The 24,492-nt window shown below is 34.6% G+C and overlaps 1 protein-coding gene across 1 annotated transcript; it reads right to left on the bottom strand.

Annotated features, from left to right (window-relative positions):
- Window positions 1–27: 27 nt before the first annotated feature.
- Window positions 28–9,744, bottom strand: LOC120083087 (AMSH-like ubiquitin thioesterase 1). The gene is made up of 14 exons (XM_039038636.1): window positions 9,416–9,744; window positions 8,786–8,850; window positions 8,329–8,404; window positions 8,072–8,251; window positions 7,857–7,924; window positions 7,484–7,589; window positions 7,369–7,415; window positions 6,784–7,114; window positions 6,445–6,534; window positions 6,274–6,336; window positions 6,103–6,177; window positions 1,053–1,115; window positions 689–741; window positions 28–575 (listed from the first exon to the last, which is right to left on the bottom strand). Exons 1-14 carry the CDS (start codon window positions 9,527–9,529, stop codon window positions 401–403), a joined length of 1,506 nt encoding a protein of 501 aa, XP_038894564.1. The 5' UTR covers window positions 9,530–9,744; the 3' UTR covers window positions 28–400.
- Between the last annotated feature and the right edge of the window lie 14,748 nt (window positions 9,745–24,492).

Here is a 24,492-nt window from a genome sequence, read left to right as displayed (position 1 = left end):
CACACACACACAAATTAATATCCGACATATCAAAACGAACCGATATATCTATCCACAATTCGCAATCAATTGACATGAGTAATTTCCTCAACATAGGATTCTTGAGCCATTTTGTAATGTATAGAATTCCTCGCTAATATAACGCAATCATGTCTGTACAAGAAACACTCATTTTGAAGTGTTTGTTTGGATGGAAACTCTTCTTTCAGTATGGCAAAATTACTTGGTGCACGGAAGCTCAAGCTAGAAGAAGATTGACCATCATTACCTCTGGAGCAAAGCTTATGTATGAACAAAGTTAAAGGAGCTTGCCTCTATTGATAGAACTTTAAAATCTGTACGAACAATTAGGAGTGTTCCAATGACACAAAAATACTGGTTTGAAATTCAATGGTTGTGATCATCGAAGATCAATGACATCAAATTTCAAATTGGGGTCCAAGTATATATCTGTACAGGTTTTGTAAATGGGTCCGCCATCAGGAGGCTGACCGTGCGAGTGAAAGCCACGTTGTTGGCATTGCCGAATTATGGACATGCCACCCGGGGTTGTCAACCGGAAAATGCCATGGTTTCTGTTCATGTCAGGGAGGAGATTCTTAGAAAGATGATGTTAAAGATTGTTCCAAGAGAATGATTTTAATGAAATCCAAGCAATCTAGATAAAGATTTTGTTTTAAGATCATACCTTGCACTGTCCTTGGGAGCCATCACAATTGCAACAGCTTCTGGCAACATTACCTGGAGATTGAGGATCTACATTAGCTTCCAAAACAAAAGCGCAAAAAAATGTGTACCTCCAGGTGGTTTGACGATAATTGAACTGAAATATCCCAGCGCATACAAACTCTTTTTTTCCTTCTTCTTTTTTTTCCTTTTTTTCGGTGTGGGGGGGAAGAAACAAATATCATATATGGAAGAAAAGACCATACAGGAGAAAGGAGATGAGGGATCCCGGAATAAATTAGTATACTGATAATTCATGCAACAGGGAAGTATAGTTTATCAAGTATCCAACACGTCAACTTTTTTCTTGCAAGAAAATGAGATACCTGATATGAGTAATGTGTGTGAACATCAACCGAAGACATGAAGCATGACTGTGAAGGATGCGTCTGAAATAACACGAGGAAAAATGAAACAAGATGTATAATAGCTTAAAATATCATAAATTCATAACTCACGCACCTATGATCAAATATTAAGACATTGAAAACAGACTTTAAATTAGCATTGAAAATAATATACATCTCAGAAATAAACAGTAACCCATGTACAAACTGTCGAGTGGCCATTCCTAACTAAGCATGATTTCAATTTGAAACTCCAACTCTTTATTTTGCCTAAAATTATTCACTTGAGAGTGGAAATTCATTAGCAAATTATGTATAATACTCGAAACATTTGCCGGCATTTCTGCCCCTTTTGAAAGGAATCTTGGTTTTCTATCTCAAAATTCCACAAAAAAATCAAGGAGAGATCGTTCTTCAAGGTCAGAATGGAGATTCCACTAGATTTTGGGAAGATAATTGGAAATATTAGTCTCCTTAGTCCCTCTAATATCCAGACTCGGTGTTCTTGCAGACAATAAAGTGGGAAGCAATTGTTGGAATTCAGAATGTACTTCTACTTCCTAGGTTTCAAGGGTTGAATTCTTTTCTCCCTCCCATTTAACCAATTAGATGTCCAGGACGTTGATGAGTTCCTGCCTCTGGAGTTGGGAGGAGTGGATATGGTATTGGGAATGCAGTGGCTACATATATTGGAGGTGACTGAAGTTGATTGGCAAACGTTAACCATGAAATTTACGAAGGAGGGAAGATTGATGGTTTTGAAGGGAGACCCAAGCTTGAGAAAGATGCAGATTAGCCTGAAGAGGATGATGAAGACTTGGAAAGGGGAAGACCAAGGATTTCTGATAGAGTGTCGTGGTTTAGAGAGAGTTGAAACTCTGGAAGCATTCTATGGTATTGAAGATTTTTTTAATCCGAAGGAAGCACCGACTGAAGTCAATTTTAGGTAGGATAATGTCTTTGATTGGCCAGGGGATTTACCTCAAAGGAGGGAAGTAGAGCATCATATTCATCTGAAAACAGGGGGTTCTCCCGTGAATGTGAGACCATATCGTATGCACATCTCATCAGAACAGTGAAATAGAAAAGCTGGTTGCTGAAATGTTAGCTTCAGGGATTATTCAACCCAGTACCAGCCCTTACTCTAGTCCAATTTTATTGGTCAAAAAGAAGGATGGAGGGTGGAGATTTTGTGTCGACTACCGAGCCTTGAATAGTGGAACAGTGTGACTATTCCGGATAAGTTTTCGATACCAGTTGTTGAAGAGCTATTTGATGAGGTGAATGGGGCAAAGTGATTCTCTATAATTGACCTAAAATCAGGTTATCACCAGATTCGGATGAACCCAAGTGATGTAGAGAAGACGGCATTTCGCACGCACGAAGGACACTACGAATTTTTAGTCATGCCTTTCGGTTTGACTAATGCTCCCTCAACTTTCCAAGCGTTGATGAACCAGATATTTAAACCATATCTGAGAAAATTTGTGCTAGTCTTTTTCAATGACATATTGGTGTATAGTAAAGACTTGGAGTATGTGAAGCATCTTGATTGTGTATTAGTCATTCTACGTAATCACGAGTAATATGCTAATAGGAATAAATGCCAATTTATGAGAGGAAAGATTAAGTATTTGGGACATTTAATTTCCAGTATGGGGGTGGAGGCAGATCCGAGAAAAGTTAGAGTTATGTTTGAATGGCCAATGTCCACTTGCATCAAGGAGCTGAGGGGTTTTGTGGGACTCACAGAGTACTATAGATATTTTGTGCAGAACTATGGGAGTCTAGCAGCACCGTTAACACAATTGCTTAAAAAAGGAGCTTATGAGTGGTCTGAGGCTGCACAAGAGGCATTTGAGAAATTGAAGAATGCCATGGTAACGTTGCCTGATCTCTCTTTACCCGATTTCAATAAGCCCTTCGAGGTGAAAACCGATGCTTCTAGTTTTGGTTTGGGAGCGGTATTGATACAACAAAGGAGATCGATTGCTTACTTTAGCCATACTTTGTCTACCAGGGATCGCAACAAGCCATTTTATGAGAGGGAATTGATGGTTGTGGTTATGGCAGTTTAGCGGTGGCGTCCATATTTGTTGGTGCATAAGTTTGTGGTTATTACCAATCAACGCTCACTGAAGTATCTGTTGGAGCAGCGGGTGGTACAGCCTCAACATCAAAAATGGTTATCCAAGTTGCTTGGATATAATTTTGAAGTGATATACCGTCCAGAGGTGGAGAATAAAGCAGCTAACGCTTTGTCTAGGAGGCTGGAGGAGGTGGAACTAGCTAATTTGACAGTTCCTACGTTGTTGGATCTAGATGTGATCAAAGAGGAAGTGAAACATGATTCTAAGTTGCAAGCAGTGATACAACAACTACTCACCGATGAAGATAGTGTTCATCAGTTTTCGATACAGCAAGGTACGTCGAGGTTCAAGGGAAGAATTGTGCTTTCACTTTGATCCCTACTATTTTGCATATCTACCATGATACGATTGGGGGCACTCGGGTTTTTTGCGCACTTATAAGCGTTTAATAGGAGAATCGTATTGGGAGAGAATGAAGAGTGATATGAAAAAGTATGTAGAAGAGTGCTCTATTTGCCAGCGAAATAAGGCCATGGCTGTATCTCCAGCTGGGTTGTTGCCTCTAGCTATCCCCAATGCGATTTGGAAGGACATTTCAATGGATTTCATCAAAGGGTTGCCCAAATCACAGGATTATGATGCTATCCTGGTTGTGGTGGACCATTTGTCTAAATATAGTCATTTCATTGGGCTTAAACATCCTTTTTCAGCTAAGGTGGTAGCGGATGTGTTGTTAAAGAGGTAGTCCGTCTACATGGCTATCCTAGATCCATTGTCTCTAATCGAGACAATCTTTTTGAGTAATTTTTGGCAAGAATTGGGTTGGCAGGGACACAATTAAATCGAAGCACAACTTATCATCTACAATCAGATGGGCAAACCGAGGTTGTGAATAAGAGTGTGGAGGTCTATCTGCAATGTTTCTATGGGGATCGACCTAAGCAGTGGCATGCTTGGTTGCACTAAGCAGAATATTGGTACAATACCACGTTTCATATCTCCATTGGAATTACACCATTTCAAGTTGTGTATGGTCGACAACCTCCAACTTTGGTTTACTATGGAGAGCAAGCTACCTTTAATTCTAGTTTGGATCAGCAACTACAAGAAAGGGATGCAATGTTGCGTGTTTTGAAGGATCATTTGGCTGCTGCTCAAAGTCGAATGAAAAAGTTAGCTGATAGAAGGAGGGAGGTTGAATTTGCAATTGGGGACCAAGTTTATTTGAAGCTTCGTCCGTATCATCAAACTTTAGTGGCTAGTCGACGGAATGAGAAGTTGTCACCCTAATTATTTGGACCATATCAGATTGTGGATCGTGTAGGGACTTCGGCTTACCAATTATTGTTGCCTACGGGGGCAAACATTCATCTAGTGTTCCATGTCTCTAAGTTGAAGAAGGCGATGGGACCATAGTCAGAAGTTCAGTACGATATTCCATCATTTTCTGATAATATGGAATGGCTTACTAAACCAGAAGAGGTTTTTGGGTATCGCAAAAATCCTTCAACTGGGAAGTAATGTTAGGCCTCCAATTATACATACATATGTTAGAAAGAATAAGGGAGGGTAAAGAAGGGTGACTATGGGGACCACGACTGAGAATTAGTTAGTTAAGAGTGGGGTGGTTTATATTGGAAAAGGAGCATGTTAGTGGGAGGGGAATGTATTTTGTTGGAGAGAGGAACTCTCAATAGAGAGAGGAGGTTAGAGAGTGTTTGATCATTTGGAATCGTAGCTTGAGATTGTAGGGAGATTGTACTGTTCTTTGAGAATTAATAAACGATATCTTTCATCTTTCTTCTGCAACCCTACAACTTTAGATCTGACCTCCCTCCTTATGAAAAACAAATGGGAAAGGTAAACACACAAAGAAAACAATAATAATCCCTGTGCTTGGTGGCATCAGCACCAACAACAAAATAGGAGAGGAAAACCTACAATGGTTCAATATCCAAGGAGGAACCTTGAGCAAACAAGATAAAGAAAATCCAAATCATCTTTCAATTTTATGTTCTATTCCTAGCAGGTTTTGGTAACAATTCTGAACTGTTATCTCATAGGTCGTTTTGTCATCAGGTTAACATTGTTGTTTTTTTGGTTTTTTTTTTTTTTTTTTTGGTTAAGAAGGTTAAGAATGTCGTTATTTCTTCATTGTGTGGTCATCCTACCAGGGACAAAGCAGTCTTAAGTCCATATGGAGTAATGTAATCAAGGCCTCTTTTTGGATGTTTGATTAAAGAAAATTATCAAGGGATGGAGATAATTTTCTTGCAGAGTTAAATAAATTTCATTTTAATAACATAACACTCCTATGATCAATGATTGAACCATTTTTTTCGTTTACAATTTTTTTTTTGTAATCTCTGGCTTTAAGGTGGGAGGATACCTTATCTTCCTTTGACTATTTATCATCGCTACTTATTTCTATCAAAGATATACATAAATATAACAATAACAACATAATGACAATAATTAATAATAACTTTTAAAAAGTGTCAACAACTGGTCCTCATAACTCTTCTTTTTAATAGAATTTATTGGTAGCATTTGACGTATTTTTAATGAATATTAGTACACAACTCAAAGACTAACATGAAGGACTATCAACAAATGCCTAGAACCGCTACTAATATCCACACATATTGATAATAAAACTGAAGACCTTTGTAGTGAGAGATATAACATTAAATATTTTTGGCATGCAATTGTATTTTAGATCTGAAAACCGATAAGATAGACAGAAATGTTGTTTTTACAACATTTGTTATCATGGTTTACAGTCTATTTTTAAAATGTGTCGTGCTTGAATGGAAATAAATCTAAAGACTTCAACTTGAATATGAATTGCAATCATTGAAGAGATCAGGAAAAGTACTGCAAAATGATAACTAAAAATAATAAAACGATCAACTGTTGTAAGAAATCAGAATTCTTACATGAATCCACCCAAGTGGGAATAGAGAACGCTTATCCTGCACGTCAAATATCTCTTCTTCATTTGTTGCCTGACACTAATGATTAGATAATTAAAAGTTAATAGTTTATACTCATTCGATGAATGAAGTGTAAAGCAAACAGTGTTTAATAAACAATCATCACAGACATACAGTATTTGGTGTTGATTCCTGCTTTGGTACGATGAGAGCAGTGACATAAAATTTTCTGTTTTTCTGCAAAAAGGGAACAATTTGTTAAACTTTGATCTAGAGTTGCAAATAAACAGCCAATAATGCTAAAAATTGTAAACACGTGCAGGTGACAGAAATAGCAAAACATACAAGTGAACCGGCAAGAACACCACAGGTTTCTAAATTCTTGGAAGTATTTGACTTGGCTAGCCTCATGAAGCTCTCCATCATCGCGGTCGACTGCGAAAAGAGAAATTGCAAGGATGAAACACAATCTTAAACCTCCATCTAGATAAAATGGCCCCTAAATTTTCCAAATATTCAGCACAAAAATAATGACAATCTCATATGTATATAATTTAACACATAACAGGTATGACTTGCTATCTTTACAGCTGGTTCTCTTTTCATAATTCACCAGCTATACCAGAAAGAACTGAAAAATATAAGGCATATAAAATGAACCAAAAGCAAGGATCAGTAACTCACAATGTGCAATTCCATAGTAGCTTCTGGATGAACAAAACCATCTGACAATGAAGTGTCTTGTGCACATTCTGCCTCAGGAACTTGAGGTGACATTGCAGGAATCAAATCCTGTACTTCAGCAAGTACAGGTGGAGGAGAAGGCTGTCGCACAATTTCAATAGGGGCAGGCATTTCAACTTTTTCAAACGAGATCAAGGAATCTGTTCCCATTGCATTATTTATCTCGCGACCATTATTCTGGATGCAGATTGAGTCTATATCAGATCTTTCTTTTTCCAAGTTTCCAACATCTTTTTCTATTGTAAGTTTGGTTTCTATTGATTGTTGTAAGCTGTTTATATTGAACATGGAGGAAAAAGATGTTACATACAAAACAATAGAGGTAAAATCCTTTCTGTATGAAACAAAAATATCGTGACAATAAAGTTTTTAGAAATCAGAAGCATGGAGACAAGACAGAAAACTGTAAGAACTTAATTGTACATATAGACCTACTGGGTGATGACTTAAACAAATAGTAAAGATTCAATGTAGTTTAAGGTTACTAAAAGCTGGACCTTTTACAAAGTTGATTATAAGACAAACCTTGGAATGTCAAGGGGAGACAGATCTGAAATACGTGGATATTGGACCTGCATTGACGAGATCAATCAGTATGCTTCTGAGGAAACCCAGAAAAAATTAATTAGTATGAAAATACCCCTTTTTCAATGATAGGTGGTTGCCACTGCCCGTGAAGCCCATTGGGACCCAAAATAGAATGACGGGATAATGTTTCCTCCTTTGGGAGTGGAATACGAATAGATCTACAATGATACAAACATGTGGAATGAGGACAATAAAGATCCATATAGTATCAAGATCAACCATATTCGTTAACAGGATTAGAACAACGAACTTAAAGTAGCATTCAAAAGCACATTAATATTTGTGCAATATTTGCATAAATTAAGAAAAATGGTGCTACCTATTATAAGCTTATTTCACATTCAATAGAAGAATTATAATAAGAAATTGAAAACATCTAAACATGCATGAATAAGCTTACAATAGAAGAATTATCATTCATGGACCTGGAATATGAAAATTGTTGAGGTCCTGAACCTTGAAGAGCAATTTCTCTTGAAGCTGATCTACCAGCCTGTCAGAGAAGATAGCAAATAAAAACCAATTTTCTTTTATTTTCTAATGGAGCATGAATAACAGTATTACTTTGCAATGCTATCATAAAGGACATTGACCAAATTCGTGAAAGGGCATATACATTTAGGTCACAACACGATTATACCTTAGCCGTGCCATTATCAGTAAGATATTGCTTTCCACCAGAATGCCATTCTAATGAACCATTTTGATGCTGATTACCCCACCCATTGACTTGATATTTTTGTTTCCCATTTATTTCATCCACCTTTCTTTGAACTGCTGGCTTCAATTCTTCAAGCTCGCTCAAAGCATTTAATAGCTTCTGCACAAACAAACTAAGTTGATGTAATGGACAACATGAATGCAGTGCTTGTAATTTACACCAAATGCAGCATTTACCTTTCTAAAATAATTTTTTTGGGATTTCAGAGTTGTCCCATACTCCAAATGACGAGGTATTGTCTCAGTGACCAAACTGATACATGAAAAAACCAAATGTATGTAGAGTTAATCTTGATACTGAATGAAAGACCTAAAATGATCCACTCAGAAGGGAAGTTAAAGAAAGCTTGTTTCCTTCAATTTCCATGTGTGCCTCACAAACTACAAACTGGCAAGCAAACGGGAAAAGGAGAAATAGTGGAGACAAACCAACTTTCATTTCTTGAACAGAAGAGTAGATCAGGTACTTGCAGACTTACAGCAGATTACATAATGACTTAGTAGCTAGTTACAAACAAACTGTAACATACTGGCAAAATCAAATGTGATAATTTTGCAAATAAAAAGATAAACATCAAAGTTTCTTGAGAACTCAATGACTTTTGTACTCGATCGCTTTAGTTTTAGTTTTTACCTTGAAAATCTCATTAACATGACATAAAGATCAATTATGTTCTTCTCTGCTCGAAAGATGTCAGCCTGAAATGTAAAAATAGTGTCAGGCGGTGAGTTAAATCTTAATTGGACAAGAGAACAAGAACGTGAAGTCAAACAGGCGAGAGAATTACATACTCGATTCAGTAACGACATAAAGCTTAAAAACAAAACACCTCGTCTTTGCTAAACTCCCATTTTTAACTTACCCCAATCTGCTTTATCTCAAATCAAAAGTTAAAAATTTTGCACGCCTAACTTCAAGCTGCTTAGCAACTCCTCCAACATAATCATAAAATTTCTACACGAATCATTGTTTTACGTTTAACGACTCCAGAGAATATTGTTATATTTATTGACGACCAGTGTATTGACTGCCCCCAAGGCACTTCTTTTAATCTATTGAGAAAATATACAAAAAGATTTAAAACGGCCTCGTTCCATTACTGGACTAAATGCAGCAGTAGTCCACAAGAACAAACTACAAGATCGAATTCCCGAAATAGACTATTATTAGGAATGGAAAAGGATATGCAATTAAAAGCCCTCCGACATTGAGCGCTGGTCAAACAAACTAAATTTTAAATGGAAATTCAAGAAGCGGAATCACCTGTTTCAAAACATTATCGGCGACTCGATAGTAATAACGAAGAGGAAATCGATTGTCAACAACGACCCGCCGGGTACTGGCGGCGATGTTGATTCTCTCCGAAGAAGATCTCATTCTGATACCCTTTGAAGAGAACTCTTGTTTGACACCTTCGCTATCCTTTCGAGATAAAGATAACCATTTCCGTGATCTAGAAACCTAGATCATTACTCCGACCAGTAAGCTTCACAGCAAAGACTTGTGGGGATTTTCAATGGTGGATTCGGCCGTCACTCGTCAGGCTTGGCGGAGTAGAATAGAAAAACGCAATACAGTTGAAGAGGCGAGATGGTCATTTTAGCTTTCTTCTTAGGGTAATTTTGGAAATTTGAAAAGTGAGATTGTTTGCCTCTTGTCCAGGAAATGTGTTTTTTTTTTTTTTTCCTTTTTAATTCTAGTTTGTTTTTCATTTAAAAAATAATTACGGAAAATTTCACGTATAGAAAAATGTCAAACTATTTATAAAAATAGCAAAAAAAATATTTATAGACTTTTATCGCATTCATCAGTAATAGACTTGTATTAGTTTATAGTATCAATAATAGACTTATATCAGTTTTTAAACATTGATATGCTAAGGTTGATGTCATATCTTATCCTAGTGACACTACAAGTATGGTCTGCTTTGTAGATGTTATAATTGTTGTAAAGTGCTACAAATGATCTGATACTGGTCATTCATGTGGAGACATATGAGCAGAAATATTTTATACAAAGGAGTTTGTATCAAACCATACCACGAAATGTTTAGTCTCAATATAACACCGTTCATAATAGAAACTTACATTTCACTAGGATGATCATGGGTAACATGACCTGAATCCTAAGTGAGTTGTGAACTCCTGCATATGAGGGCGGTCCTTTGATTTGCATGGGTAAGAGTAGCCAAATCGTCGACGTCGAGGCAAGTAGATGAATTGCTCCCTTAAAAGTTGATTCCGGGGCTTGAACAATGTGGTATCACACCCTCTCCTATCCAAGAGGGATTTGGTCATAGTTGGACTATGAATTATTGTTCATTAAAGGGGTCGATGGTACTTAAGAAGTTAGATGTAACTACAGGGGCAAAATGGTAATTTTGGCCCAATTGTACTTACGAGCAATTTGTGAAGGGTCATTGTATTGTTAATTTGTTATATCCAATGGACTCATAAATATATTTGTAGTGCAAAGAGTGTAGTTGTTGTCGGTCTTTAGTGAAGTGTCCAACAGTTAACGGATGGTGAATAATTTAATTAAGGAGTTTAATTAATTTTTCATGTACCGTTAGAGCTTCAAGCTACATGTCCATGAGGTCCCCTCGGTAGCTCAACGGGATTTAGTGAAAATTACTTTTTGGATCAATTTGAATTATTCAAATCAATTGAGAAAATTAATTATATATTATATAATTAATTAAATTTTAATTATATATGATATAATTACTATAATGTATTTAATAGATTATAATATCAATGAGAGGAAATAAATATTTAAATATGATTCAAATATTAATTATAGATTCATATTGTTAAATTTAATATAAACATGATTTATATTAAATGTCATTGGTGAGAGAAAATAAACTATAGGTTATACTATATTTGATACAATATATAAACTATAGGTTATATGTTATATTTGATATAACATGTAGTTTAATATATATATATATATATAATATATATATATATATACATATTATATGATAAAGTGTTTATCATATAAATATACATATATTAAATTATTTATTAAAATAAATTAAGTTTTTTAATTTATTTTATTTTACTTAATTTTTTTTAATAATTAATGGGAGGCCTCCCCTTACTTTTCTCTCCACATCACGTAAGGAGTAGTTTTTTATTTTATTCTTCCTATGTGAAAAAAGATACCGAGAATAAGAAAGAGATAGAAAAGTTCTATTTTTTTTCTTGCTCCGTCCACCTCCTCTCTCAATCTCTTCCCTCTCAAAATTCAAAATAGCCAGAGCATCACTCTTCTTGGATTCTCATCTAGAAAATACCGAGATTTCTTTTGTGGTAGTGTCATATTTTGGTGTTTGTGATTTTCACAAAGAAGAGAAAACGTGAAGATTTCATTCTTTAAGGGTAAGTCTCCTCTTCCCTTTTTTTCTCTTCTTATTTATCTAGTATGTTGTATTCTGAAGAAATGCATCATTTTTCTATATGTCACTGTAAAATTAGTAATCTATGAAATTTTGAGAATTGGGACGATCCGCTTTTGCTGCGGACTCTTCACAGGGATCCTTCATGATAAACTTCTATCAGTCTCTATCAATGGTAGACTTCTATCGGATTTGTATCAGTTTGATATTACCAATGATAGACTTCTATTAATTTCTATCACTGATAGACTTCTATCAGTCTCCATCAAATAAAATTAAATTTTACTATTTTGTGTAAATAGTTTTCCTCTTTTTTCTATTTTTGAAAAAACCCAAATAAATAGATATTTAAAGATAATTCCTCTTAGTTCTTAGAATGATTAAAGTATTATATATTTAACACGCACCAAAAAAAAAAAAGGGTTAGAGTATTATATAGCTATAAATCTTTGAATAGTTGACATGTTGGTGCAATTTAAATTTTGTTTTCTCAATTTGGTCCTTTGTGTTTTAATCATTTTTCAATTAAGCCATGAACCAAAATATTCAGTGAATTAGTGAAAATGTAGAGAATTGTTATAAATATTATGATAATAGATGTCCATTAGATGCATATATTTAGTGTCCATTGACCACGTGTCATGCCCCAATTTCTAAAAGTGTTTGTCCATGTGTCTCAACATTACACATTATTGTTCATGTAATCCTCCTACTTGCCAAATTGCTTATAAATAATGACATTTTTGTGGGTTTTGGAAGATACACACATTGGACAAAATCGATGAAAATTGGAGAAAGTTGAGATTTTAGAGAAATTTCTTATTTCATATTTTGTTAATTTATTTTATTTTATTCATTTATATATTATGTTTAATTTATTTTAATATTTTATTTATGCTATTATTATATTATATTTTATTTATTTTAATATTACATTCTATTTGTATCCGTGTTCCTGTTGTGCTCCTCAAATTCACAACACGTTATCAGCACGAATTCCTATCATTTTCCTCGCTAAAGGTAGGTCCTAAAAGTATATCGATTTTTCTCTTTTTGTTATAATTAATAAATCGAATGTTGTTTTACATATTTGGTATCTATTAAATTTCTATTATAAATATAATATTTTGTTATAGTGTACTATGAAAATATTATAAAATTAGGATTTGTAACATTTGATATTAATGCTAATAATTATTTTTCATTAGTGCTTGATACCAAAATACACCTGAATGCCATAAAAATGTGATCATCAGAAAATAATTTTTCTTGCTAAGTTCGTTATAAGTGGATGCACTTGAGGCTCCAAAATTTTAAAGCAATATGTTAGTGAATACATTTTCTACATTTGGGATATGCTCCTGCAGTAGCAATATCGAGAGAAAGATTTTAAACAATATTCTGAACTGATTTCATGTCTTCTCGTGGAAGAACAAAATAATAAGTTATTGATGAAAAATCATGAATTTCGACCAACTGGAACAACATCATTCCCTGAAGTGAATGTTGTGAATGTTAATAATCGTAGTCGTGGTCACGGTCGCGGTCGAGGTCGTGACCGTAGCAGATGAAGAAATAATTTTTATTTTCATGGTGGTCATTCTAATCATTCAAATTCCAAAAGAACCACACAAAATGACGATCACAAGGAAGAGTTCCCCAACATAAGAGTTCAGAGTTAAAAAAAAGTTTTGAAAATAAATGTTTTCGATGTGGAATGATTGGGCACTGGTCACCAGTCGTACGTCAAAACACTTAGTTAATCTCTATTAAGCATCCTTAAAGGAAAAAGAAAAAAAAAATGTAAAAGCGAATTTTGCATACCAGGATAATGACATATTTGACTCATCCCATATGAAAAATTTAGATGTAACAAGCTTCTTTGAATCACCAGAAGAGAAAATCGTCAGAATTGATGGAACATTAAGTGTTTCCTTTTACTTTGAAAATATCTAGATTTAATGTTTTTTTTTTTATTTCATCTCCATGTTTTTTTCCCTTAGTAGACGTTAACCTTTGTATATTCTAAATGTTGTTTTTCTTATTGTAATTATTTATTTTTAATGAAGAAACCTAGATCATTTTCATGTGTTGGGTGACTAAAAAATGAGTAAAGAAGATTTATGTCTGGCAGACAGTGCAACTACATATACAATACTTACAAGTAGAAAAAAATTTCCAAACTGACAATGGTGGAAGCAAAAATCAATATAATATCAGGTTCTGCAAACTTGATTGAAGGCTTTGGAAAAGCAAATATTATTTTGCATAGAGGAACAAAATTTACAATTGACAATGCATCGTTCTCTAGTCAATCAAAGAGAAATCTACTTAGTTTTAAAGATATATGTTGCAATGGTTATCATATTGAGACTGATAAAAAGAATAATATGGAGTATCTTTATATCATATCTACTGTCTCATATGAAAAACTTATATTGGAAGAGTTGTCTGCTTTATCTTCTGGATTATAATATAATCATATACGAGTAATTGAAACATATGCAACAATGAACCTGAAGTTCATGAATCCAGACATATTTACAATTTGGCATGACATATTAGGTCATCGAGGGTCTATAATGATGTGAAGGATTATTGAAAATTTAAATGGACACCTATTGAAGAGCCAAAAGATTTTTCAATCTAATGAATTATCATGCGATGCTTGCTCTCAAGGAAAATTGATAATTAAACAATCTCCAACTAAAGTGAGGATTGAATCTCATGGTGATATATGTAGATCTATTAACCCACCAAGTTGACCATTTAGATATTTTATGGTATTAATAGATGCATCGAGTAGATGGTTATACGTGTGCTTATTATCACGTCAAAATCTTGCATTTGCAAGATTACTTGTTCAAATAATTAAGTTATGAGCACAATTACCTGATTATACAATTAAAACCATTATTCTTAATAATGCTGGTGAATTTATATCCCAAGCTTTTGATAATTATTATACGTCAATTTGGGTAAGTGTTGAACATCTTGTAGCTCATGTTCATACATAAAATGGTTTAGCAGAATCTTTTATAAAACGTTTGCAGTTAATTGCTAGACCATTGCTTATGGAGCTAAGCTTCCTACATCTGTATGAGGATATTTTGTATACAACATCATTTGTATATATTAGGCCAGTAGCTTATCATCATTACAATTAGCTTATGACTATGAGCCAAATATTTCCCATTTGAGATTTTTTTTTAATGTACAATATATATTTCTAATTGCTCCGCCACAATGTACTAAGATGAGTCCTTAAAAGAGGTTAGGAATATATATTGGATATCCCCATAAATTATCAAATATCTTGAACCCCTGAAGGGTGATGTATTTATTGCACAATTTACTGATTATCATTTTAATGACATGAATTTTTCAACATTAGGAGGAGGAATTAAAAAGTTGAAAAAAGAAATTACATGGAATGCGTCGTTATTGTCTCATTTAGATTCCCATACAGATTAATGTGAACTTGAAGTTCAAGAGATAATTCATTTACAAAATATAGCAAATCAGTTACCAATATGCATTTATAGATGCAAAGAAAGTAACTAAGTCATATATACCAGTTGCAAATGTTCCATCGAAAATTGATATTCCAACACAGCAAGTTGTCACTAATGAGTCTGGAACATGCCAGAAGCGTGGTAAACCAGTGGGTTCCAAAGAGAAAAATTCTCGAAAAAGAAAAATAATGAATAGTCAAGAAGACATGGTTGAGAATGTAAATACTCATGAAGAAATTTATGACATGATTAATGAGGAAGGTGAAATACATAAAGATAATAATGAGATTTCAATAAACTATGTCATGACAGGAAAAAGATGGAACTGAACTAATGTAGTTATTGACAACATTTTGCGTATAATGTTGCTCTTGATATTATATTTGAAAGTGAGGATCCTGAACCAAGATCTGTTAAAGAATGTTGACATAGAAAAGATTGGCTTCGGTAGAAAGGAGTAATCGAGGCGAAATTAAACTCACTTTCAAAACATCAGATTTTTTTACCAATGGTCCGAACTGTTGGGGTTGATGCACTAAAGTCTCGTGTCCTATAGTTTGTAAACAGTATATACGAACCGTTGTGATTGTTAATATATGATATTTACTTCACATCTTGTTGTTTTGCTCGGTTATTTGTTTTATTTGTTTTACCACAAACCAATAAACATAAAATCCCTGGTTATCTGTGACTCAAGCATGTATGTGGTGACATACAAGTGGATCATGTCTTGAGTGATAACCAAAATGGTCTGTAGTATATGGATTATAGGAGGGAAACCTTATCCTGGTAATGCTACAAACGTGGCCCACTTTGTGGAATGGTCACAAGTGTTGTGACTTGCCACAGATGATCTGATCCTGATCATTCGTGTTGGGATATGCGAGCGGAGGCGTCCTATACAAAGATTTGTATAAGACCTGGCCACGAAGCGTAATGTCTCGTTATATAACATCGTTCATGATAGAGACTTCACTTCACTAGGACGACTATAGGTAACATAACCTCAATACTGGGTGAGTTGGGAACTCCTGCCATTGAGGGTGATCCTTTGATTTGTATGGGTTGCGAGTGGCCAAGTCGCCGATTTCAAACCTACCATTTTGGGGATTCGTCTGATTTGGGAGCTGGAACTAAACTATACAAGATGAATTCACTTCTTCCCGAGGCAGGGTAAGTAGATAAATGACTCCCTTAAAGGCTGATTCCGGGACTTGAAAGATGTGGCGTCACACACCTCTCTTGGCCGATAGGTGTTCACACATGTTGGACTATGTTGTATTGTTCACTAGAGGAATCAGTGGTACTTAAGGAGTGAGATGTAATTACAGGGGCAAAACGGTAAATTAACCCAATTGTACACGAGCATCTGTGAAGGGTCATCGTACTCATGATTGGTTATATCCAATGGACACAGAAATATATCTGTGGTAAAGAGTTCAGCTGTTGGTCTTTAGTGGAATCACTGACAGTTAATGGATGGTGAATCTCGTGGTTAAAGAGTTTAATCAGTTATTCACGTACCGTTGGAGCTCGAGCCACAGGTCCATTAGGTCACTGGGTAGCTTGATAAAGTCGAGAACAGTATTGGGTTAATTTGAAATGTTCAAATTGACAAGAGAAAATTCCAATTATATATGATATAATTGGACTGGTTAATTATATATGTATAATTGGCTAAATGTATGGATACATTATTTTAGAGAAAATTAGATATAAATATGATTTATATCAAGTAGAGGAAAATACTATAGTAGATATATGATATCAAACTATAGGATGTAAATATAATATAATTATATTTATTAATTAAATTAATTATTTAATAATTAACCAATTAATCCACATTCGGACGTGGGAAGATGAGGCCGCGAAGGTTATGGTAACCAGCAGGTTAAAGTTTTGAAAATTGTTTTCATTTGATGAAATAATTCAGTTGTGCATTCTAATCGCTCACGCCCAAAAAGAATCCGTGAAAGAGCGATCGTGAGAGCCTATACGATATAAGCTCATTCGTCTAAACGATCGTCTAGTTCACGCTTTCTCCAAACGATCAAACGATCGTATACCTCTTTCCTAAACGATCATGTAGCTCTACTATACGATAAGCGCCTCCGTTATACGATAGCAAAGTTCTTCTCGCGCGTGCATATCGTCTATACGACGTCTTCTCCTCTGTCCTCTACCAAACTCACCATAGCCCACTCTTTGGGTTTTGACGCCGAGGATACCCGGGTTTTCATTGTAGTGGTGTTATCCCTGCGAACTTGTTCGTGTACGTTCGGATCGTGCAGTAACAGTCGACAGACTTACCGGGTGCTGGTAGATCGGTGGGAAGTTTTCCGCTGCTTTGGGTTCACACATACGAAGACAGTCTTCCTTTGGTATGAACCTCTTTTCCCTATATTTTATTGTATTATGAGCATGTCGTTGATGAGTTTAATATGCATAATTGTTAGTATGGAATGTATATCGTTTATGTTTCGGTCACTGTGAAATCGGAGTGATCTAAGCCCGTTCATGGAACCTTTGTTATGAGATCCTTCACGAACATCATAAGGTGTCAAACTTGTGGGATATAAATGGGTATTTGTGAGGGTAAAAAAATGAAAATAATGAGGTCACAAGATATAAAACAAGACTAGTTGCACAATGTTTTTTTACAAAGACCTGGTATTGATTATGAGGAGACGTATTATCTGATGGTAGATATAATTACACTAAGATATTTAATTGGTCTAACTATGTATGAAAATCTGAACATGCATCTTATGGATGTAATTACAACATATTTATATGGATCTCTTGATAATGATATTCATATGAGAATCCCATAAGGATTTAAGATACCTGAAACATATAAATCAAATTCTTGGGAATTGTATTTAATAAAGTTATAGAGATCGCTATATGGATTGAAACAATGAGGACAGATGTGGTACCATCGCCTGAGTGGATATTTGTTAAAAGAATGATATCAAAACAATCCAATAGTTGCTCATATAATTGTTTATTCTTTGGAAGGGTTTTCTACTGCTATTAAGTAGTATAGGTGAAGATGGTTATAGAATGTTATATTTAGGTTATTCTTCTTCTTCAAATGATGAAGTTATAAAGGATATTTTCTTTTATGAGATTTGAAGGTAAAAAAATGTATTTGAAAGTAAACAAATACTTTCAAAAAGTTTTTTACGTAAATGCAATGAAGAATAATTTTCATTTTAAGATTACAAGATCAAATTCGAAGTTTGTTGAGTTCAAATGTTTGCAAGAAGGTTGCAAGTGGTATGTTAGGGCATTTTGGTATAAGAATAATGAGTTATGGATGCTTAAGAAGTACATTCTGAGCATGGTTGTCCATTAAACACAACTCAGAGTTGTCATAGGCAAGCTTCTTCATCAGTAATTGACAAATATTTTATAGATGATTTTAGGTTCATGTCTATCAATCAATCCATTCCTAAAAACATTATCCGCAAAGCTCTACAAAACTTGGAGTTAAGATAAGTTATCAAAAAGCTTGGAGGGCAAAAGAACACATAGTAAAGATGTTAAAAGGAGATGAAATTGAATCATATACCTTGATTACAAGATTTTTTTGAAAAGTTGAATGAATTGAATCCAGATATGATCCATTTTGCTTAGTAAATTTACAATAGATAGGGATAGCTGTTTGTTCGTCGGATTCGTGACGCGAGCTTAGGAGTGTATTGTATGAGGTAATTGAAAAAATAGAGTGCAAATGTGATTGATGCGTTAGTGATGTGTGAAGGGACGCGTGACACTCCTCTTTATGCATTCAAGTTTTCCTGAATAAGATCCAAGTATAAATCCAATTCGGGTTCCTGTTAAGTCCAGGGTCGAACTCAGGGATTTAAATTTAAGCTAATACAGAGCTTGCGTTGTAATTGATGTAGAAGTATTCTAAGTGAATGTGGAATGAGTTATCTACACTAAGTTTACTGTGTGCGTGCAATAAGATACAAAAAGGTCAAGTAAAAAACAAGGGGTCGTGTGAAAATGGTGTATAGTGTAGGGGATATGCGCCAATCTAAGTGAAATGTACACGTACAAGAATGTGATGGAGATGGAAATGACTTGTTTATCTTCGTTTATGCGTTAGATTTCTACTTACTTTCTATTCAGTACTTCTCAATGCGAATGTCATACAATTCCCTATCTTTAGGACGTATGCGTTAGTCACAGAATGCAATAAAACACTAGTATGTCTATCTCTAGATATACCAAGCGTTTCTAACTTAAGGTTTGCTTGCTTATTCTCTTGAATAATTCAAGCTAAAGTAGCTTTTACCAAGTGATTCAGTTGGCTTAGACGTTTAGAAATGGATTTTGCATGAAGTTATAGATGCATCTAATGTAAAGCAAGAAATAAATAGTGGCGAAGTGTAGTAGATTAAATATGTGAATTCATAAAGAAACCGATTGTCTTTAAAAAATCAATACTCAATCAAATGTGATGAAAAGAAATGAGTCAAGCCATAGAGTACAATCTCTTGTCCTTTTTGGCTCAATTTAAATTCGTGTACGACTAACTTGTAGAAGAAATGGAAGAAAATTCTCTCTTGAGCTAAGCTTTCTCCACTCCTAGATCAACGGTGGGGGTGGTTCTCTTCCTTCTTGTGTTCATGTTACAACAGCAAGACTCTAAGTCTCTAAATTTCAGAATTATAAAAATTGAGCTAAAATCGTCTCATCTGGTGGGATTTCTTCTATTTATAGGCATTGTTCTTCATCAGCTTGATGATGGGGCAACATTAAATTCCATACCCTGGTCAGCCGTCTAACAGTCATACACTTTTCAGACGCCGCCTGCTGTAGATGTCCATGCTTGCAAGTGGTGATTTGACATAAATAGCCTAAATCAATTAATTTTTCTTGCGTTGAAACCCCTCTGACGCATGCCTATGCGTTGACGTTGCCTGCGACACTTAGAATCTTTGTTGAAACCCTGCAATATTATGCGTTAATGCCACAGTTTTTTTAGTAATAAACACTCTTTTGTATGAGTTTGGTAGTGTTCAAGTAATCTCATGCATTTTCTCTAAGAATGATGAGATCTTATCATTTAAGTGTAAGTATGGTGGCATGTTATTAACAACTTTATCAGTTAAATCTTTCCCCTTGCATTTGCTATCATAGATTCTGAAAATAACGCATCACGGATGACGTGATGAAGGAACTCTTAAACAAGAGAACCATTGAGCAGAAGCAAGATCGTTCGAAACCCATTGTGAAAGAATAAAACATTTACAAACAAACAACAACAGTTATGCATCATTGAGTAAATTATAGCATGCTTTTAAGTTAAAGCCAACTAGGATCGAGTGGCATACCTTTGAAGAACTATTCTTCGTGCATTCCCTCGATCAACACCAATCATGCATCCATACAAACTTGATCAAACACACTAGGGGTGGACAGCAAAACCGCATAAATCGAATCGATTTACAAAACCAAACCAAAGAGAACCGATTTATCAACAAAATAAAAAATTTGGTTCAATGCAGTTCGTTGGAACGTTAAAACCGAATTTAAACGGTTCAGATCGGTTCCAAATTTGAAAGTCAATTTCTAAACTGAACCGAACCGTTTTAATATTAATATATATACGTTTTTGTTTAGGGTTCGGGCCACTCGTTTCATCTCTTTGTCTTCACTTCAGCCTCAGTCGTTCGCGTTCGCCGTTCAATTTCATCTATTCGTCTTCAGCCTCAGTCGTTCTCCGTTCGCGTTCACGACCTCAGATTTCGTCTTCCCTCAATCCTCAGTCGACCTCAGTTCTCACTCAACGTTCAACAACCATCTCTTCGTCTTTATCTCTTCAGTCTTCACCTTCCCTCAGTTCTCTTTTCGTCCCTCGACGTCGACGACGACAGTTTCGATTCCATCTCCCTTCGTTCAGGTTTCACATTTTAGTTTCCATCTCTGATCTCTTCACCTTCCATCAGATCAGTTCTCTTTCTCCCTTGACGTTGACGGTCTCGATCTCTAATCGTTAAGCCCTATACAATTGGAGTGGTGCACTTCCTTGACAAAAGATTCCAAATTATATTCCACCCATTCCGTTTGGCATTCAGGTTTCTACTTCCCAGTTCCTTCTCACTTGACTTTATGTTTGAATTTTGAAATTTTCTTTAAATAAAAAAAAATGAATATGTGGTGGAGGCTAACTGCCGAGGAAGGGAATGGAATATTTGAATTTTGAGTTTAAGTAAATAATTTTCATAGAATTTTAATCTCATTTTCTTTTATGGTAATAAGTTTTCTCTCTATTTTCCCCTTTATAGGTACTATCACAATGAGCTTGAGCTTAAGCAAGAGCAACAATTCCAATGATGATGTTGTTGTGATGGCACCACCACCACAACGAAAAGATGAAAGTGAGGAGACAGTTTCAAAGCATGCAAATTGAAGAAAGAGGAAAATTTCATCTATGGTATGGAATCACTTTACTAAATGTTCTAAATATAGTGATGATGATCCACATGCTAAATGTAACTATTGTGGTATAGCGTATGCATGACATCCTAAAAGGAATGGAAATTCAACTATGAGAATGCATATTGAACACTACTGTAAAAAAAATCCTTATAAGATTAGGAAGTGTAAGTTAGATGTAACACAAAGTAAGTTGGTCGTTAAGAAGAATGAGAGTATTAGAGATAGTTCACAATCACATTCATCCGTTAGTTATAAGATGTTTACTATTGAGAGTGCTCGGAAACTACTTGTTGAGATGATTGTAATAGATGAATTGTTATTTAAATTCTTGGAGAACTAAGGATTTAAGAGGTTTATGAATGGGACTTTGACGTTAGTATAACCTAATTTTGGATGATGACCACGTATCGGTTGTGAGTGACATTCTTTATCCTTCTTTCACAAAAATGTCTTTCAACATCTCTTTCGTACTATCATATATTCTCAAAATATCCCTAGCAATTGTTTTTTGAGAAGGAAGAACAAAATATGAACTATTTGGTTTTGACTGCACACTTTGTTGATAAAGATTGGAAATTACATAAGAGAATTCTTAATTTCACCCAAATTGAGAATCCGAGAGGGGAGACGATAGGAAAAGAGGTTGAAAAATGTCTAAAACAGTGGGGTATTGAAAGGATTATGACAATAACAGTTGATAATGCTTCGTCAAATGATACTGCCATTGTTTATTTGAAGAAGCGTTTAAGCATGGGTTAGTGTTAGATGATGAGTTCTTGCATGTTCGATGTTGCACATATATTAAACTTAATTGTATGCAATGGCCTAAAAGATGTTAATGATTCATTGGTTCGAATTCGAGATGTCGTGAGATTTGTTAGATCTTCTCTTGCTCGACTTGCTACATTTAAAAATTGTATCAAAGAGGAGAACATGGATAGTAAAATTATGTTGTGTCTTGATGTTCTAACTAGATGGAATTCTATTTATTTGATGCTTGAGGCAGCTGTAAAATTTGAAAAGGCATTTGAGAGGTTAGAAGACTACGACACAGTCTACATGAATGAGGAGGAAAAACCAACCACCAGGGATTGGGAAATTGCGAGAATATTTACCAAATTCTTGTCAGTGTTATATGATGTAATTGTTAGGCTTTCAGGGTCTTTGTATGTTACTTCCAACATAATCTTCCATGAGATTAGTATTGTTCAGAATTGCATAAAAAAAATATTCAAGTGCAACTGGTCCTAATGATGTGCTTTTGCAAGAAATGGCAACGAAAATGCAAGAAAAGTTTGATAAATATTGGGGGAAAAAAGATGAAGCAAATTTATTCTTGTATGTTGCCTTCGTTTTGGACCCTCGTTATAAGATGAAATTTCTTTTGTATTGCCTAAATCAATTATTTGATGTTGATATGGCAAAAGTCGTAGGAAGTAAGGTAAAGGGTGTTTTGAGAGTATTGTTTAATAAATACAATTTATCACTATCAGTTGCTAATAAGGGTCAATCTTCATGTACCACTCAAAGTTCTCCATTTAGAACTGAAAGTGCAAGTGCTTCAGAGATTTTCCGTTTTAATTTTGAAGATTTGGATGAAGATGATTCGCAATGTGATTCAGAAGTTGATATTTACTTACTGGAAGGGGAATTCTTCTAGATATAATATTCTTAGCAAAATTGCACGAGATCTTTTAGCAGTTCTGGTATCCACAGTTGCTTCTGAGTCCACATTCAACACTAGTGGTAGAGTAATTGATCCTTTTCGTACACCATAATCTCCAACCACTGTTGAGGCACTTGTATGTGCACAAAATTGGTTACGTTCTGAACAAATTAGTATTAGTTTATGACAATACTTGGAGGAAATTGAGGATGAAGAGGAAGGTTCGTATATTCTAAACATAATATTTATTCATATATTTATTATAGTAACTACTAACAAGTTTATAATTTGTTCGTTTGTCAATCATTATTCTCCTTCTCCTTGTTTTTTTTTTTTTTTTTTTTGCATTTGTTGCTCTGTTCAATCTTGAAAACTTTTTAGTTTTTAACTTTTTATTGTAGTCATTTGGACATGTTCTTATTGTGGATTGATATTTAAATTATGTTTAGAAAAATTTTTAAAATAAAAAAAAATGAGAATATACAAATTTCAAAAAAAAAAAAAAGGAAAATAAAAGGCAAGAGAAAGTATAAGGAAGAAGAAAAATAAAAGGTAGAAGAAATAAAATAAAAAAAAAAGTTTAAAAGTATGGAAAAAAAAAGAAGAAACCAATTTACGAAATCGAACCGAACTGAATATTCGATTTGGTTTGGTTCTATTCGAACCACACAAATGGTGCGGTTCAATTTTATATATAAATGAATTCGGTTCGGTTTGGTTTGTCAAACCGAATCGATTCCACCCTTAAAACACACAAACGCAACAAACAACCAATGAGAATTACGAATTGTCAGATCCTCGAACATAATCGAGTAAGACTCGATCCTCGACCTTCGAACAGCAAACTCAACACCACCAAGAGGTAACCTTGGTATTCTCGGTGTGAGAATCTAGGAGGTGTGGACTCTGTATGGATTTGGTAGAGGGAAGGAGGAATTGAACGATCAAGTAAGTGGAAGAATGGTTAAGTCTATCATATAGACTGTGTACTTGATCATCTAGCAAATGAGGAGTTGTTGTCTTGTAAACTCGACGCCTTGTCGTTCACACACTCTCTCAAAGGCTATCGTATAGCTTTTCTTTCAACTGAATCGAATGTGATGTGATCCTAAAAATGAAAACAATTTTCATTTTTATTCTTCAGTTATTAAAACTGATAGTAACTTCCACTCGAACGGTTAAAGGAGAAAATAATAACTAACCAACAATTATCTCAAAAAAATTTTATTATAAATAAATATAACAACTAATTCATCATATTATATTTATAACCCAGATTTTTAATATCACA

Source organism: Benincasa hispida, chromosome 8 (genome assembly GCF_009727055.1).
Source record: "Benincasa hispida cultivar B227 chromosome 8, ASM972705v1, whole genome shotgun sequence".
NCBI lineage: Eukaryota > Viridiplantae > Streptophyta > Magnoliopsida > Cucurbitales > Cucurbitaceae > Benincasa > Benincasa hispida.
The sequence above is the reverse complement of the archived record's forward strand: the minus strand, read 5'-3'. Positions and strand labels throughout refer to the sequence as shown.

Bases quoted from the DNA above. Each gene is read 5' to 3' on its own strand.
- LOC120083087 (XM_039038636.1), bottom strand. From the start codon at position 9,529: ATGAGATCTTCTTCGGAGAGAATCAACATCGCCGCCAGTACCCGGCGG. The intron at 6,178-6,273 runs GTATGTCTGTGA...TCTAATCATTAG, and splicing joins AGGAATCAACACCAAATACT to TGTCAGGCAACAAATGAAGA. The intron at 742-1,052 runs GTATCTCATTTT...CTCAATCTCCAG, and splicing joins ACACACATTACTCATATCAG to GTAATGTTGCCAGAAGCTGT.